General features: G+C 38.1%; 1 protein-coding gene across 5 annotated transcripts in view; it reads right to left on the bottom strand.

The window, feature by feature from the left end:
• Positions 1 to 3,491: 3,491 nt before the first annotated feature.
• mapk8b (mitogen-activated protein kinase 8b) overlaps positions 3,492 to 14,989 on the bottom strand; it is a 51,206-nt gene continuing 39,708 nt past the window's right edge. For 2 of the 5 annotated variants that reach the window (XM_057826077.1, XM_057826078.1), the window contains exons 9-12: positions 12,335 to 12,459; positions 12,192 to 12,255; positions 9,988 to 10,065; positions 3,492 to 8,194 (exon numbers count right to left, since the gene is read on the bottom strand). In XM_057826077.1, coding sequence (XP_057682060.1) covers positions 8,070 to 8,194; positions 9,988 to 10,065; positions 12,192 to 12,255; positions 12,335 to 12,459 — 392 coding nt within the window. In that variant the 3' untranslated portion in view covers positions 3,492 to 8,069. Of the gene's footprint in view, positions 8,200 to 9,987; positions 10,066 to 10,094; positions 10,178 to 12,191; positions 12,256 to 12,334; positions 12,460 to 14,989 lie in introns of those variants that run through there. The other 3 variants (XM_057826081.1, XM_057826079.1, XM_057826080.1) reach the window with 3 other exon arrangements.

Here is a 14,989-nt window from a genome sequence, read left to right as displayed (position 1 = left end):
CCTGTAATTTTTCACCAGGTTTGCACAGACTGCAGCAGGGATTTTGGACCACTGCTCCACACAGATCTTCTTTAGATCAATCAGGTTTCTGGGCTGTCACTCAGAAACACTGAGTTTCAGCTTCCTCCAAAGATTTTCTATTGGGTTTAGGTCTGGATTTATTACCGTATTGGCCCGAATATAAGACGGTGCTTTTTGCATTGAAATAACACTGAAAAAGAGGGGGTCGTCCTAGATTCGCGGTCTAGACATTATACGCATTCACGACGCTAGATGGCACCAGATATCACTGAAGCGATGTTCTGTCATGACAGATGTCAACTACTCTCCCCATTCACGATGCTAGATGGCGCCACATATCATTGAGGCGATGTTCTGTCATGATAGATCTCAGCTACTCTTTTTAGTTTAACCAGTTTGCATTATTTTATTGTAATGTTTTTCCTCATTCAGATTTGTTTCAAGACTACAGTTACAGTTAGACTTCACTTTGATTGTTAATGCAATTTATTTGTTTTATCACAATAGATCCGTTTATTTACATTTCAAAAACCAGAAGCCATTTATTTACGAATGTGATTGCACTTTAGTTTACATATTTAAAGGTTCAGATATTAAGACTTGAATGAGGCAAAATAACATGCTTTTTCTCTCAAATATATTGTTACATTCATTTGTTTCAGATGTACTGTAATTATTTTCTGTATAAAAAAAAATGTGGTGTTCAACAAGTCTTTTTCGAACTTGAGTCTTGAAAAAGAGGGGGTCGTCTTATAATAATCAGGGCCATCTTATATTCAGGCCAATACGGTATTATTCTTTTTAGATTGTCTCTCACAGTGGACAAGCACCTACCATGAAAATTCCAAACCCGCCCATCATTTCTAAATATATATGTATATGTATATATGTATGGCGGAAAATGCAGACATGGCTGAAAAAGAAGTTTCTGCACCCATAAACTGCTGTATTTTAAGCCAAAAGAACTGTCGTGTTTGATAGAACAATATGTATAATATGTACAATATGCTGCCATAGCAGTTTCATGGCGCATTAAGCCCCCAAATTATTTTTAATTTGTCTGTTTTACCCTGGAGTCCCCTGTTTACAGACACCGCACAACCGCTTTTGTTTCAACCCAGCCATAAAAAGAAGGTAAGTAATTACATTTATTATTTGAAATGTCTAATATTTAGCTTAGAATCATTAATTTATGTCTAATATTTTGTTTAAAAAAAAAAAAAAGACTCAAAAATTATTCACTCGCAGTTTTAAACTTTTTAAAAAATTACGTCACAATGAAAAAAATTGTGTCTGTCAATAGTTCACTGATATCTACCTCGTAACTATCGCTTAATTGTATTTTTTTGTTATATTTTAGATGACAAATAATCGATCCAAACAAAGGAAAATTGGAAAAAGAAAAAAAAATAAACGTTTAAAAGGGTAAATATTTGAAAAAGAAAATCTCGACCACTTCTTGATGTCTGCGATTTCTGCATTGCGACCCTTGTTATACTGTGTTTCACCCATAAAATCCCCAAAAAGTCTGGCTGTGGCAATTCACAACTGTGTCTTGACACTCAGTGAGACATGCTATATGGAGTTTGTGGATCAAAATAAGGCGCGATAATATCTCGTTAAAATCATGGTGTCTTTAATTATACTCTCTCATGTTCTCACATCGAGTACGGGTTTATTTATTCATTATTTTTTTTCAAATGCCCTCCTGTTCAAAATTTTTCTTCCCCCATAAAATGTTAAGCTTTCCAATGATGTATCACACATGCATACAGAAAATGTTTGAAATTTGGCCAAATTGGGGATCTCAGAGCGGAACTTCAAGTCACCTGAGTGTTTTCCGCCCCCCAATTTAGCCAACTTTCGAAAGTGTGCGATATGCAGAAATCGCAGACATCAAGGATTGGTCGAGATGTTCTTTTCCTATATTTACCCTTTTAAACGTTTTTTTTCTGTCTTTTTTTGTTTTTGTTTGGATCGATTATTTATCATCTAACATATCGGAGAAAATGCGACAGTAACAAAAAAAAAATTAAGCGATAGTTATGAGGTAGATATCTGACTTTTTTACAGACGCCATTTTTTTCATTGCGACATTATTTGTTTTAAATACGTGAATGAATAATTTTTTGGTCTTTTTTTTTTAAACAAAATATGAGACATCAATGATTCTATACTAAAAACGACAGACATTTCGAATAATAAATTAATTACCTTCATTTTATGGCTGGGGTGAAACAAAAGCAGTTGTGCGACGTCTGTAAACGGGGGTTCTCAAGGTAAAACTGACAAATTAAAAATAGTTCGGGGACGCCATGAATCTGCTATGGCAGCATTTAGACATATTGTTCTATCAAACTAGAGCTGAAATGAATACTCGAGCAACTCGAGTAACTCGAGTTTAAAAACTGATCCGAGTAATTTTATTCACCTCGAGTAATCGTTTATTTTGACAGCTCTAAGCATCACGTTTTGCTCGCACTACTTTTAACGCGGGACAACGCGCTGATGTCACGTGCGTAGAGGAAGAAGCAAAAAAACAAAACAAAACAAAAAACTTACTTGCTGCCGACAGCCACTACAAACGACGCCGACGTTGCTAAATACTAGCCCGCACGATGCTACGTTGGTAGCGGGTAGCGTCTGATGAATCTCATAGAGATCACATGTATGTTGAACTAGATGCGAAATGACAGACTTGGGCGCGTCTGGGCAGCGTTAGTAAACAGCCGCCATCTTAAAGCAGTAGAGCGCTAAGCGCTAATAAATAAGATTAACATTACTGTCACTAGCTCACGTAACGTTAGCCCTGCGGGGGGCTAGGTTTCTATTAATTATGACCACTTTCGATGCATGGCTAACGTGTCTTACATACAGGCTTTAACATAACATAGCGTTGTGGAGTGATGAGGGTGTAAAATAAAATCTCAATAATGCTAACTATCAATTTTAGCTCAGTAGTCATTGCTGGATAAAACACCAAGTAGCACTGGTCCCTAATGTGCTCCAATACAGCCTGTATCATACATTTATTTTGAACACTGCAAAAACTCAAAACTCCTATCAGGACTTACAGTTTGGACTAACTTAAAACTTAACTAGAACTTTAAAATGGCTTGACACAAATAGAAATTCATTTGAAACACGTGGGAAAAAAATCCTAACTTTTAAGTGATGTGTGTTATCAAGCGTAACAGCATTTTTAGGTGTATATATATATATATATATATATATATATATATAGCCAACAGCCAACAATTGCATCTCAGTTGTAACTAGAATAAAAATCGAGACTAATTCACTGCTTTCACTCAAAAGACCTTTAGATCTTATTAAACATATATATAAATATTTAGTAAGATCTAAGATTTAATAAGATTTAATAAGATCTATATATATATATATATATATATATATATATATATATATATATATATATATTTAATAAGATCTAAAGGTCTTTTGAGTGAAAGCAGTGAATTAAGTCTCGATTTTTATTCTAGTTACAACTGAGATGCAATTGTTGGCTGTTTTCAACAATATACATCGAAAATAAAGACATCGATTGACTGAAAATGGTTCAAGATTAGATGAAATGTCTCATTTTCTCAAATTTATTTTTGCTCTTCACCTAAAAATATATTTGTTTTATCAGATTACTCGATTAATCGATAGAATTTTCAGTCGATTACTCGATTACTAAAATATTCGATAGCTGCAGCCCTACATCAAACACACCAATTGTTTTGGCTTAAAATACAGCAGTTTGTTTTAAAGAGGGGTGCAAGAGCAGAAACTGCTTTTTTAGCCTTGTCTGTGTTTTCCGCCATATATATTTTTAAAAAAAAAATTTTGAGAGGAAACATTGCAAATGGCACGACTGTTTTCACTTGGTATTCAGCCGAAATGAGTTTGCTGGCACAACCCAATGTCAAGCCAAGACTGTTTTTGTTTGTTTGTTTTAAAGCTGCCATGATACAGTAGTTATTGACATATTTAATACAAATGAACAATTTGCCAAAGCAGTATAAGGGAAATTGTGACAATGTATGTACTTGAAGTACAACTACTGTACATTTCAAAAATTAAAAAGCATATTAAAAATTAAGAAAAAAAGCTATTTTTATACCCTTATTTGAAAATATCCTCGCTCGTTAAACTATGCAAACTATTCCAGCATCAGTTTTTTTTCCCTACTTTTACCTATGTGGAGAGAGTAAAGGTGGCCTGTTGTAATGATTGCTAAACTTTGATGAAAGACCTTGGTGACGCTGGCCAGCCTCAGACACATCGTCACCTACGGTGTCCTCCTACGGTCGAAATGAAACCAAAGTAGAAAAATATACAAATGCTTCTTTTTTTGTTTTGACACAGTAATGGCACTACTGTTATCCATCCAGATGCCTTCAAAACAACACAAATGACTCATTACAGTACAACAGGCACTTTCCTCTTGCGTACAAACACGTCAAAGGACAACATTATTGCATAAAGTAAGAGTTGTTGGTTTTCTTTTTTGATGTGTGCTGCCGATTAAACATGCAACTAACTCGGCTTCTTTTGAACCGCAGCTGTCCAAGGGACATCGTGAACACACAACAGTATTAAAAGTTACTAATAACGGGATGTTGCTTTTTTTTTCCACTTTATCATCCAAAAAAATAAGTAGAATAAGAACCACCCAGTATCATCGTCTCGCGTTCTACATCCTGAAAACTTCTCAATGAACACATCACTTCCACGCGTCTAATTATAGGTCCAGCTCCATACCCCCTATTCATATACAATAGAACCTCCAAAGTGTAACAAAGTTCTGTGAGAACATAATTATGATGTCAACCTACCTTGTGGGACTTCCACCCATTTCTTTTTTTCGGGCGCTTTCACACTAGACCTCGCAACAACACTTGCAAATGAGTTGTCCAAGGTGCTCTCTAGGGGGCAGTTTACATGACGACACGAAAACGCAATGACTGTGTGGCCTCACGTGGATATGATGTCGGGAAAGATAAAAAATTCCGAATCCTGCCTCCAAAGTGAAAGAATTAGATTGCGGGGGATTGAGGGGCACTTGCTCCGCATGGATATCAAAGGCTCCCGCGGCGCGACACCGCGCCGATAACGTCATTACTCTTACACGTCACATTGGGCGTGCGCAGCGGTGCTACTAAACATTAAAAACAGCAAATATGGCGGAATGTCGGCTTTAATTTACTGATTTAATTATATTTTTAAATTAAATATGTTGAATGTTTCCATTTTTGTGCCTTTTTGAACAAAACAAAAATGCCATCGCTTGAGTGGGCGGGCATATTTTTTTCTGCGCTGAGGATCTTTGCTGCGGTCAAAGTGCATCATTTACTGTCGCCTTGTAAATCTGCACTGCTCCCTAAGGCCAAGCATGAATACTACATCGTTTTCATGCGGAATTGCGACATTGTTCGAATAGAGATGGGCCCATATAAATGCAAACATGAAATTTTCTCGGAGAGTCACCACGTAAACGGCCCCTAGAGGCGCAACAATTAATCGATTATTCGACAACAAATCGATTAATTGTTTAGGACCTTTTTCGCCTTAAACTTGTGTAAATTCTTTAAATTATAACATATATGTAACTACTCAGCTGTAAATATCAGATTTCTACATTATATTTTTGATAAGTCAAAGTAGTACATGAACAAAAATCTTGCTTTTATTTTGGAAAACAACATTTTACACTTTTGCCAATTTTCGGACAGCTTACTGTCTAAACTAGCTTCTAAATAAGGCTGCAACAACTAATCTATTAAATTGATTATTGAATTTGTTGCCAACGAATTTGATAAACGATACATTTGTAGACAACAGTTAACTTAGGAGGCCGTAATACAAATTTTTTTGAAGGAAACAGTCATCCATTTTGATTCGATTATGAAAATAATCGTTAGTTGCAGTCCCGGCCGAATTAACCCTGTGCCCCTGTTTAACACACCAATATCCCTGTCTACTCTAGATATAATACTACAGGATAGATTAGAAGGTCGTCATAGAAATCCTTTGATTGGACTGCTCGCACTACATGTTGTTTGAGTATATAATATATCTATGTGCGCTTGTCCTCGATAATAACGTATTACTAGGCCGCGGGCGCAGCACATTTGTTCCCAGAAATAATGAGCCCCCACACGAGCGACGATGACTGGAAAACAGACGTCTTTGGAGATATTTTTATGGCAAAAAGGGCACCTGACGAGCCTACAACGTCGAAGACCCACGAACTACGAAGGAGTGGATTCGTGACCCACTTGTGAATAAACCGAGTGATTTGAGCATGTTTGTGCAACAGGAGGATCAGCTTGTAGAAATCGCAAATGACGGCGACCTTATTAAACCTACATTTGAGACAACAACTCTACCGAGGTTCTGGATAAAAGTAATTCAGGAATGTCCTGACATCGCTACGAGAGCATTTAAACCCTTGATATAATTTCCAACATCGTATCTTTGTGAAGCGGGCTTCTTAATTAATGCTTAACGACAAGGCGAAGTCGTTAATGGTGAGAGCGTTGTGCAGTTGTTGTGTGCAGCTAACATGGCAGGATGTATCTGAGGAGAAATTTTCTACATGTCCTTCCATGATCAAACGTAAGTTAATATTCCTTTTTTTGAAGAAAGTTTGTAGTGTTTACTTTGGAATTGCTGCATTTGCCCATTTTGCGGCTATGTTTAACGTTACGCGCATGCGCAGAAACGCATCGTTGCAATTTTTGATGAGTTGCAAAATTTGTCATAACACCGGTCCGTGGAAGAAAAAGACCAAAATAACACCGGTCCGTAGGGCAAAAAAGGTTGGGGACCCCTGACATAAGGTAGCAAAGCGCACCCTGCTCCGGTTGCATTCACAAGCGAAACAGGGTGCGCTTAAAGCGGACTGAGATCAACGATTTTTGAGCGGACCAGAGTTCGGTTGTTTGGTCCCAACAACAGTTCGGATGCGCATTCACATGAGCAGACTATCTGAGAAAAAGACCTCAGGTCCGTTTAAAATGGACAAAAAAGTGCAAGTGTGAAAGCGCCCTTAGACAGGAAGGAAAAGGGTTGTTGTTTTTTTTTTTTTTTTTAGTCAAGAGGGTGACATGGCGAAATGGAAACGCTGCTTAGAAATCAATTATACTGTATATACAATCACATGTACACTAGACTATTTTAGGATCATTCTAGGCATTTCCATTTTGTAGTAGGATATTGTTTCGGAACAGTCAAGTTTATTATGTTTCGTTTATTACTAGAAAATGCAATTTCTGGAGAAATTGTGTTGGTAGCTTTGCTGTGATGGCTGGTGTATCGGTGTATCAATTAATATTTCACAAAATTTGAACCATGTTTTGCTTTGCTAAGAAGGTATGCCCATTGGTTTTCGCAGCTTTGATGAAAATTTTTCATTTATTCTAGTTTGACTGTTTTAATTGTTGTCCAAGCAGCAAGGACTATGTCAGTGTTTATTAGATTTCTAGTCACTTCCATAACAAATGTCAGTATTGCCAACTTAGCGGTTTAATCGCTATTATGTCTTAAAGTTCTTATTAGCATGAATTACAAATGTATAATGCCAACTTTGATATTTGGTAGTTGATCACCTTTGAAGAAAAGCAGTACTTGAATGTCAAAACAAGGTGACGGTATCTAAATGATTTTCTACAACAGAAATTATTGAAATGACAAAGCCAAGCAGCACCACTAACACAATTGTGTTAAACTTTGGAGGTTCCACTTAATTGAAACAACATATCTTAAGCTTTCATTGTTTAGGACAAATGAGGAGAGTGTCAATGAACTACCGACTATCTAGTGTCAAAACTGTACAAAGTCACTGGACGTTTACATGAAAGCTTGTCAGTAGCTTACAGTCTTTCCACATTAAAACACACATTAACGTAGGTCATCACAGTCTGGTCATTACAAACCGCGTCGTAGTGAATTCGGTAAAATTGTCTCTTGCCAAAAGAACATTTAAAAAAAAAAAAAAAAAAAAAGACATGTCCAAGAGGAGGCGGCTTACAAGATGGTCACCTGCAGCGGCCCAGCGCACCACCTGATTCAGCATCTGTGGACGTGGAGGCGACATGGGCCTGGGAGGGCGTGGCGTTGGGGTGCTGGTGCTGCTGCGGGGGGTCGCTGCTCACTGTTGCACCTGTGCTATGGGAAAGACGGGACAAAGCGCTGGGTCAGACCTAGTTGTTGTAAGCAGAGATGAAATTTAGGCATTGGTCCCTGTTGTAATTTTGTTTTTTAAAGAAAAAGAAGTAAAACCACAAATACAGTCGTGTGAAAAATTAGGACACCCTACGGAAGCCTGTGTGTTTTCTAACATATTTGGTCATATGGATATTTAATATCAATTTTAAAAATCTTGAGGGATTAAAGTAAGATAACTAAACAATTAAAACTATTAAAAAAAAAATTTTTCATAACTTTCTGTAAAATGTCATTTTAAATTCTGTTAAGGAATAAATTACGACACCCCACATTCAGTCCCACTTAAAATGGCTAAAATCATACACATGTGTATCACATGAGGTGCACATTGTTAGAACATCATTACCCAGTGTTTTGAAGGAGGCTTGTCTTATTTAATCCTCACATTTAGTTTGGTGTGCCCCTGACTGTTGAAGTGAGAGAAAACACCGTGGTGAGATCAAATGAGCTGTCTGAGGCCTTCAGAAAGAAGATTGTAGTAGCTTATGAGTCTGATAAAGGATTTCAAAAGATCTCCAAAGAATATAAAATCAGCCATTCCATTGTCCAGAAAATAGTCTACAAGTGGAGGACAATCAAAACAACTGCCAACATGCCCAGGTCTGGCCATCCAAGCAAGTTCACCCTGAGAGCAGACAGCAAAATGCTAAAAGAAGTCTCCAAAAACCCTAAAAAGTCATCACGGGACATACAGCAGGCTCTTGTTACGGTTGATGTGAAAGTGCATGCCTCTACAATCAGAAAGACACTTCACAAGTTTAAACTTCATGGAAGGTGTGCAAGGATGAAACCTTTGCTCTCCAAGATGAACATGATGGCCAGACTGAAGTTTGCCAGAGTGAATGTAGACAAAGACCAGGACTTTTGGAATAATGTTCTTTGGACAGATTAATCTAAAATGGAATTATTTGGATACCAGAACAGGGGACATGTTTGCCGTAAACCCAATACAGCATTTAGGGAAAAGAAACTCATACAAACTGTGAAGCATGGAGGTGGAAGTGTCATGGTTTGGGGATGTTTTGCTTCAGCAGGACCAGGCCAGCTCACCATCATAAAATCCACCATGAATTCTATCGTGTATCAGAGGGTGCTTGAGGAACATGTGAGATAGTCTGTGAAGAAATTAAAGCTTAAGCGAAACCGGACCCTGCAATATGACAATGACCCAAAACATACCAGTAAATCCACCAAGGAAGGGCTGAAAAAGAAGAAATGAACAGTCCTGGAATGGCCAAGTCAAAGCGCAGATCTTAATCCCATTGAGATGCTGTGGGGTGACTTGAAACGGGCTGTACATGCAAGAAACCCCTCAAACATCTCATAGCTGAAAGTATTCTGCGTTGAGGAGTGGGGCAAACTTTCTTCAGACCAATGTCAAAGACTGGTGGATGGCTACAAAAAATGTCTCACTGATGTTATTTCAGCCAAAGGGCTAACACTAGCTATTAGGTGGTAGGGTGTCCTAACTTTTTCCTCAGTTAGAAAATGAATTTTTGTTGATATATTTGGTTTAATGAGTAAAACAATGTTCATTTTTGTTGTTTACCTGCAATTAAATCACTTTCTTTTCCATAGATAAGGAAAAACAAGATCAGACATTGATTTGTGTACATTTCTTAATAAAGTACTGAATATTTAATGGAGTGGACTATTTTTTCCCCATGACTCTAGGTGATTTTGCAAATAATTAACTGAATAAGAGACATCAACCACATTAGTACTAACCTATGGATGCTGGCTGTCCTCTGATAACACCATTTTTTGTTCTTTCTTCCCAGTCAAGGACCTCTTTGTATATCAATTCTAAAAATGACAATACAACCACATTAGTACTAACCTATGGATGCTGGCTGTCCTCTGATAACACCATTTTTTGTTCTTTCTTCCCAGTCAAGGACCTCTTTGTATATCAATTCTAAAAATGACAATACAATCAATTTAAAATTATAAAACCATTCTAGATATGGATGACGTTACAGGGTTCTTGCACCTCTTTAAAAGTCAAATTAAATGCTTTTTAAAGACTCTTTAAAGACCTAAAAAATACAATTTAAGACCAAAACTTTGAGCAAGAATTTCTGATGATGAAAAAAAACAAAAACATTTTTATTTCACTGTAAACACAGAACTCCTGCCACAGACCGCTGGTGTATTTCCTCCCATCGTGTGGAACTCGACGGCTTTGACTCCAATTGTCCCTAACGAAAAAGTCTCTGTGGAGACTTTGCACAAGAAGAGTGAACCTCTGGGTCCTCACGATAAGATAAAATTTGCGATACAAGGCTCACGATAACGATGATCTCACGATATGGCAATACAAAAATTATACATGGGTCAGGAAATCACTACGATATTTCACATTAGAATTAGTTCATCACTAGTAGACGTCTAATCCACTTTAAGTGGATTAAATCATTTTGATATTTTGTCACATGTACTATGTACTGTTACAATAACACATAGCATCTGGTTCTACAACCCCTATCAAAAAGTATGGAATCAACAGTCTCGGACGAGCACTCAGACATTTTATCATGTAGAACAAACTCAGATAAAAAGCTTCAAAAAAATAATGAATTAGTTCAAAAGTGCAACTCTTTAGCATTCAGAAACACTAAAAGAAATCAATAAAAAACATTGTGGTCAATAAATGTTACTTTTATAGAGCAAGTGCAGGGAAATATATATGGAATCACTCCATTCTGACGAAAAAAATATGGAATCATGAGAAACAAACAAAGAAATACACAAACAATCAAAACACATCTCTAGTATTTAGTAGCACCACATCTGGCTTTTATGACAGCTTGCAGTCTCTGAGGCATGGACTTGATGAGTATTCTTCATCAATTTGTTGCCAACTTTCTTTGATTGCAGTTGCCAGATCATCCTTGTAGGTGGGAGCCTTGCTGTGGACCATTTTTTCAATTTCCACCACAGGTTATCAATAGGGTTGAGATCTGGGCTATTTGCAGGCCATGACATTGACTGGATGAGTCTTTCTCCAAGGAATGCTTTAACAGTTTTAGCTCTGTGGCATGATGCATTGTCATCTTGGAAAATGACAAACATCTTTTCATTTGAAGGGATAAGAAAGCTGTCTAAAATTTTAATGTAAACATACATAACATAGCATATTTCACATTTATTGAAGATTTAACCGCAGCCATCATCCCAGTGCATCTGCCTGATATGCAGCCCCATATCATCAAGGACTGAGGGAATTTAGATGTCTTCAGGGAGTCATCTGTGTAAATCTCACTGGAACAGCACCAAACAAAAGTCCAGCATCATCACCTTGTCCAATGCAGATTCTTGACAAGGTGATGATAGTTTTTTTATCCGAGTGTGTGCTACATGATAAAATGTCTGAGTGAGTGCTCGTCCAAGACTGGTGATTCCATTCTTTTTGCTAGGGGTTGTAAATTGGAGCAGTTGCTTTTCTGATGTCCATTTATGTATTGCAAAAGTGATTCATCAACTGCACTTCTAGCCACTTTACATCATTGGACAAACCTATTCATCACTTGCACGGCTGTCATTGCACCAGCACCTTTGCACTACATAAATTTATCCTTACAAGGCTGAATGTCTTTCCATACTTAGGGGTTACGCGTTACATTTATTCAGTTGCATTTACTTGAGTAACTTTTTGAGAAAAATGTACTTCTCAAAACTTATGTGTTTGGCAAGTCTTATTTCCAGTAGAAGTGGAATGTGAATTCACACTTTGAAGCAAGTTTTTCTGCTGAATAAGGAAGTGTCTGCATTTCAGCATAATCCCCCACAGAAGGACAAAGTGGGTAAACAAGCAACAGTCAGGGATAATGCTGTGAAAATGCTATTATATAACGAACACAGCGCTAACAGCTAAGCCTGCACGGCGGCCCATCAAAGGGCGGAGAAGACACGGAAGGGATGTTTCCTACCTTTCCACTCCTCCACAGTATGCTCCCGCTCATCCAGCTGTTTGTCAGTGATCGCCGGTGGCGGCTGCGACAAGATTGATGGTATTTCAAACATACGCAGACAACATGACTGAGAATGAAAACTATTTTGAGTGAGTACTTACTGCCTCCACTTCAGTGGGGTCATACCAGACGTTGATATAAGAGTGCTGAAGGGCCTCGTCCACAGAGATCCGTTTGGAAGCATCTATGACCAGCATCTTAGACAGCAGGTCTCTGGCTTGGCTTGCTGACAACGTTTAAAAAAACAAAACAAAACAAAAAAACCCTCTTGTTTAACCTCCTGCTGTAATTTTATATCCAGTGTCATACAAAAACTGAGTTCTCCTTTAGACATTTATTTTTTTGACATTAGTATGGAATCAATTTGTGGCTAAGTGCTATTTCTTTAGCATACGCACGTATAATTTAATGTTTACAAAACTGAGAGGTTTACTCACTTTTCAAAGAACCGCTAAGATCCTTGATCTATTATAGTGTAATTCTCTCAATAGACAGAAGTAACTTTCTCCTATAACAGTTAAAAGTTTAGAGACGAAAACATTTTGATAGTTGTCGACTAAAACTAGAAGAAATTTGAGTTTTCGTTGACTAAAACTAGACTTGAATTTGAAATAACTAAAATGTAACTAAGACAAAAAGTATTTTCGTCCAAAAGACAGACCAAGACGAAAATTAAAATGGCTACCAAAAACAACACTGCTTAAAGTGCCTGTGACACGAAAAAGCATGTTTATTTCATAATACACGCGGTATTTTATGCTCCTGAATGAAATGGACCGCTTGGATGTGTGTGGAAGCGATCGCTGTATTTATTTAGTGTTTTGAATCCCGCGCCATGAAAATGAGTGACTTCTGGCAAGAGTCTCGAGTTGAGAAAGAAGGCGCTGTGACGTGTACGCAGGAAGGAGTCCGCTTCACTATACAGCCGTACTGTTGTATAAGAAGGACAGGATTCAGCCGATTTTGCGCATTAATACGTTTATTTTTCGCATCACACCAGCCAAAATCTTGCTTTACGAGGGAGAGGCGTGTACGCCTTTTTGAGATTTCAAAAGGTTCCCATTCACTGGTGGATATTGGCCAAAACAAGCCCTACTACTGTGGGACCATGGGACTTACGAGGAAGTGAGTAAACATTGTGTTTTGTATTATGTAAAATATTGGGATCATTTTAATATGTAGGTGGCTTGCATTTTGTGACTGACATGCTTCTTTTCCCCTCGGCTGACGACCGGCGGCTTGTCGCACATCCCACGCCAGGAGAGCACTATACTCGGCTTATTCCCCTCATGTGCCCGGTGTTCTGTCAAATTTTCTAACCGGTCAGAAATTTCCATTTTGAGTTAAAAATAGCCGCGAATACAGCGATTACAAAGTAAACACTACAAACTTTCTTTAAATAAAGGACGACTTACATTTGATCATGGATGGGCATGTAAAAAACTCTCCTCATACATATTAGCTGTGCACATGTTAGCTGCACAACAACTGCAGCCGCCCTCCTTCACTGAGTCTCTCACTGTTTACGACTTCGCCGTGTAGTAAAGCATTATTTTGCCTTATTCGTGTTGACCATTTGGCAGCTACTCGCTCCTCCGACGTCGGCCAGTTCAGCGGTCATTGTCCAGCTGCTTCCCCGGCGAGCTCTCCTGTCCATAGTAGCAGGGGAACGAGCTGTAAATTGCTCTTCGCCGGGCGGGTTGGCGATCGGCGGAGACAATCGAGAACCCAGTCGTCATGTGAAATGAACCGGGCTAGTTATGTGTGATTTTCCGCTTCGCAGACTTTGAAACATCACTCGGTTCGGGTTAGCGTGTCGGCTAGCTGTCACGCCTCTTGTTTGTTTACATTCTCCGAAGCCGGGGAAGGGAAATGACATAAGCCCGATTTAGGTGGCATAAAATATCGGTCGGGAGGTGCGACAGTAAAGGTGAAGTCGGCAGTTTTGACCATTATGGAATAATTTTGCCATGGCATCCTGAATAAATGCGTTATTATTATTTCATATTCCATTTAGCAAAAGGCTTATTTGGCATGACCATGCCATTTATTTAGATATTGGGGAAAAATACTTGGATAAAAAGAATATCCCATAAAAATATTGGAGTAGAGAGACTGAAACAATGACATTTTGCGGCTCTCTTCATCACGTTTTCCTCGTTCTGAATAATTCCCCCTCAACTGGTCCTTCTCAAGCCATTTATTCAGCTATTGTGGAAAAATACTTGGATAAAAAGAATATCATGTAAAAATATTGGAGTAGAGAGACTGAAACAATGACATTTTGCGGCTGTCTTCGTCGCGTTTTCCTTGTTGTGAATAAGTCCCCCTCAATGGGCTGCATACTAAATCAGATGAAATCGTGACTCCGCTGACGTCATCCACCTGTTGGGGACGCTAGAGCCCTATAATGGTAGGCGTGGCTAACAGGCAGATTAAAAGACTAATTTCTCGTCATCTGCACTTTGCTAAATTGTTGTATATAGTCGAATTGTATCAAAATATGATTCTAATTCACATAATAATCCTATTTAAGACTTTTTTTCTCCTGTCGTACGCACTTTAAGTGTGATCACACTTCAAACCTTCTAATAAGCACACCACTGCTATATTATCCATCCTTCAATATTATGCCAAAGTGAAGTAAAACAATCACATGGTTTTTCACTTTGATTAACGCACATCCATATGGAACTAATGATCCATCCTAAACCAACCTAAATGGTCTTGACAGGGAACACGGTTGTCAAATCCAA

The sequence above is a fragment of the Corythoichthys intestinalis genome, chromosome 21 (assembly GCF_030265065.1).
Source record: "Corythoichthys intestinalis isolate RoL2023-P3 chromosome 21, ASM3026506v1, whole genome shotgun sequence".
Classification (NCBI taxonomy): Eukaryota; Metazoa; Chordata; class Actinopteri; order Syngnathiformes; family Syngnathidae; genus Corythoichthys; species Corythoichthys intestinalis.
This window is presented reverse-complemented; position numbering and strand designations above follow the sequence as displayed.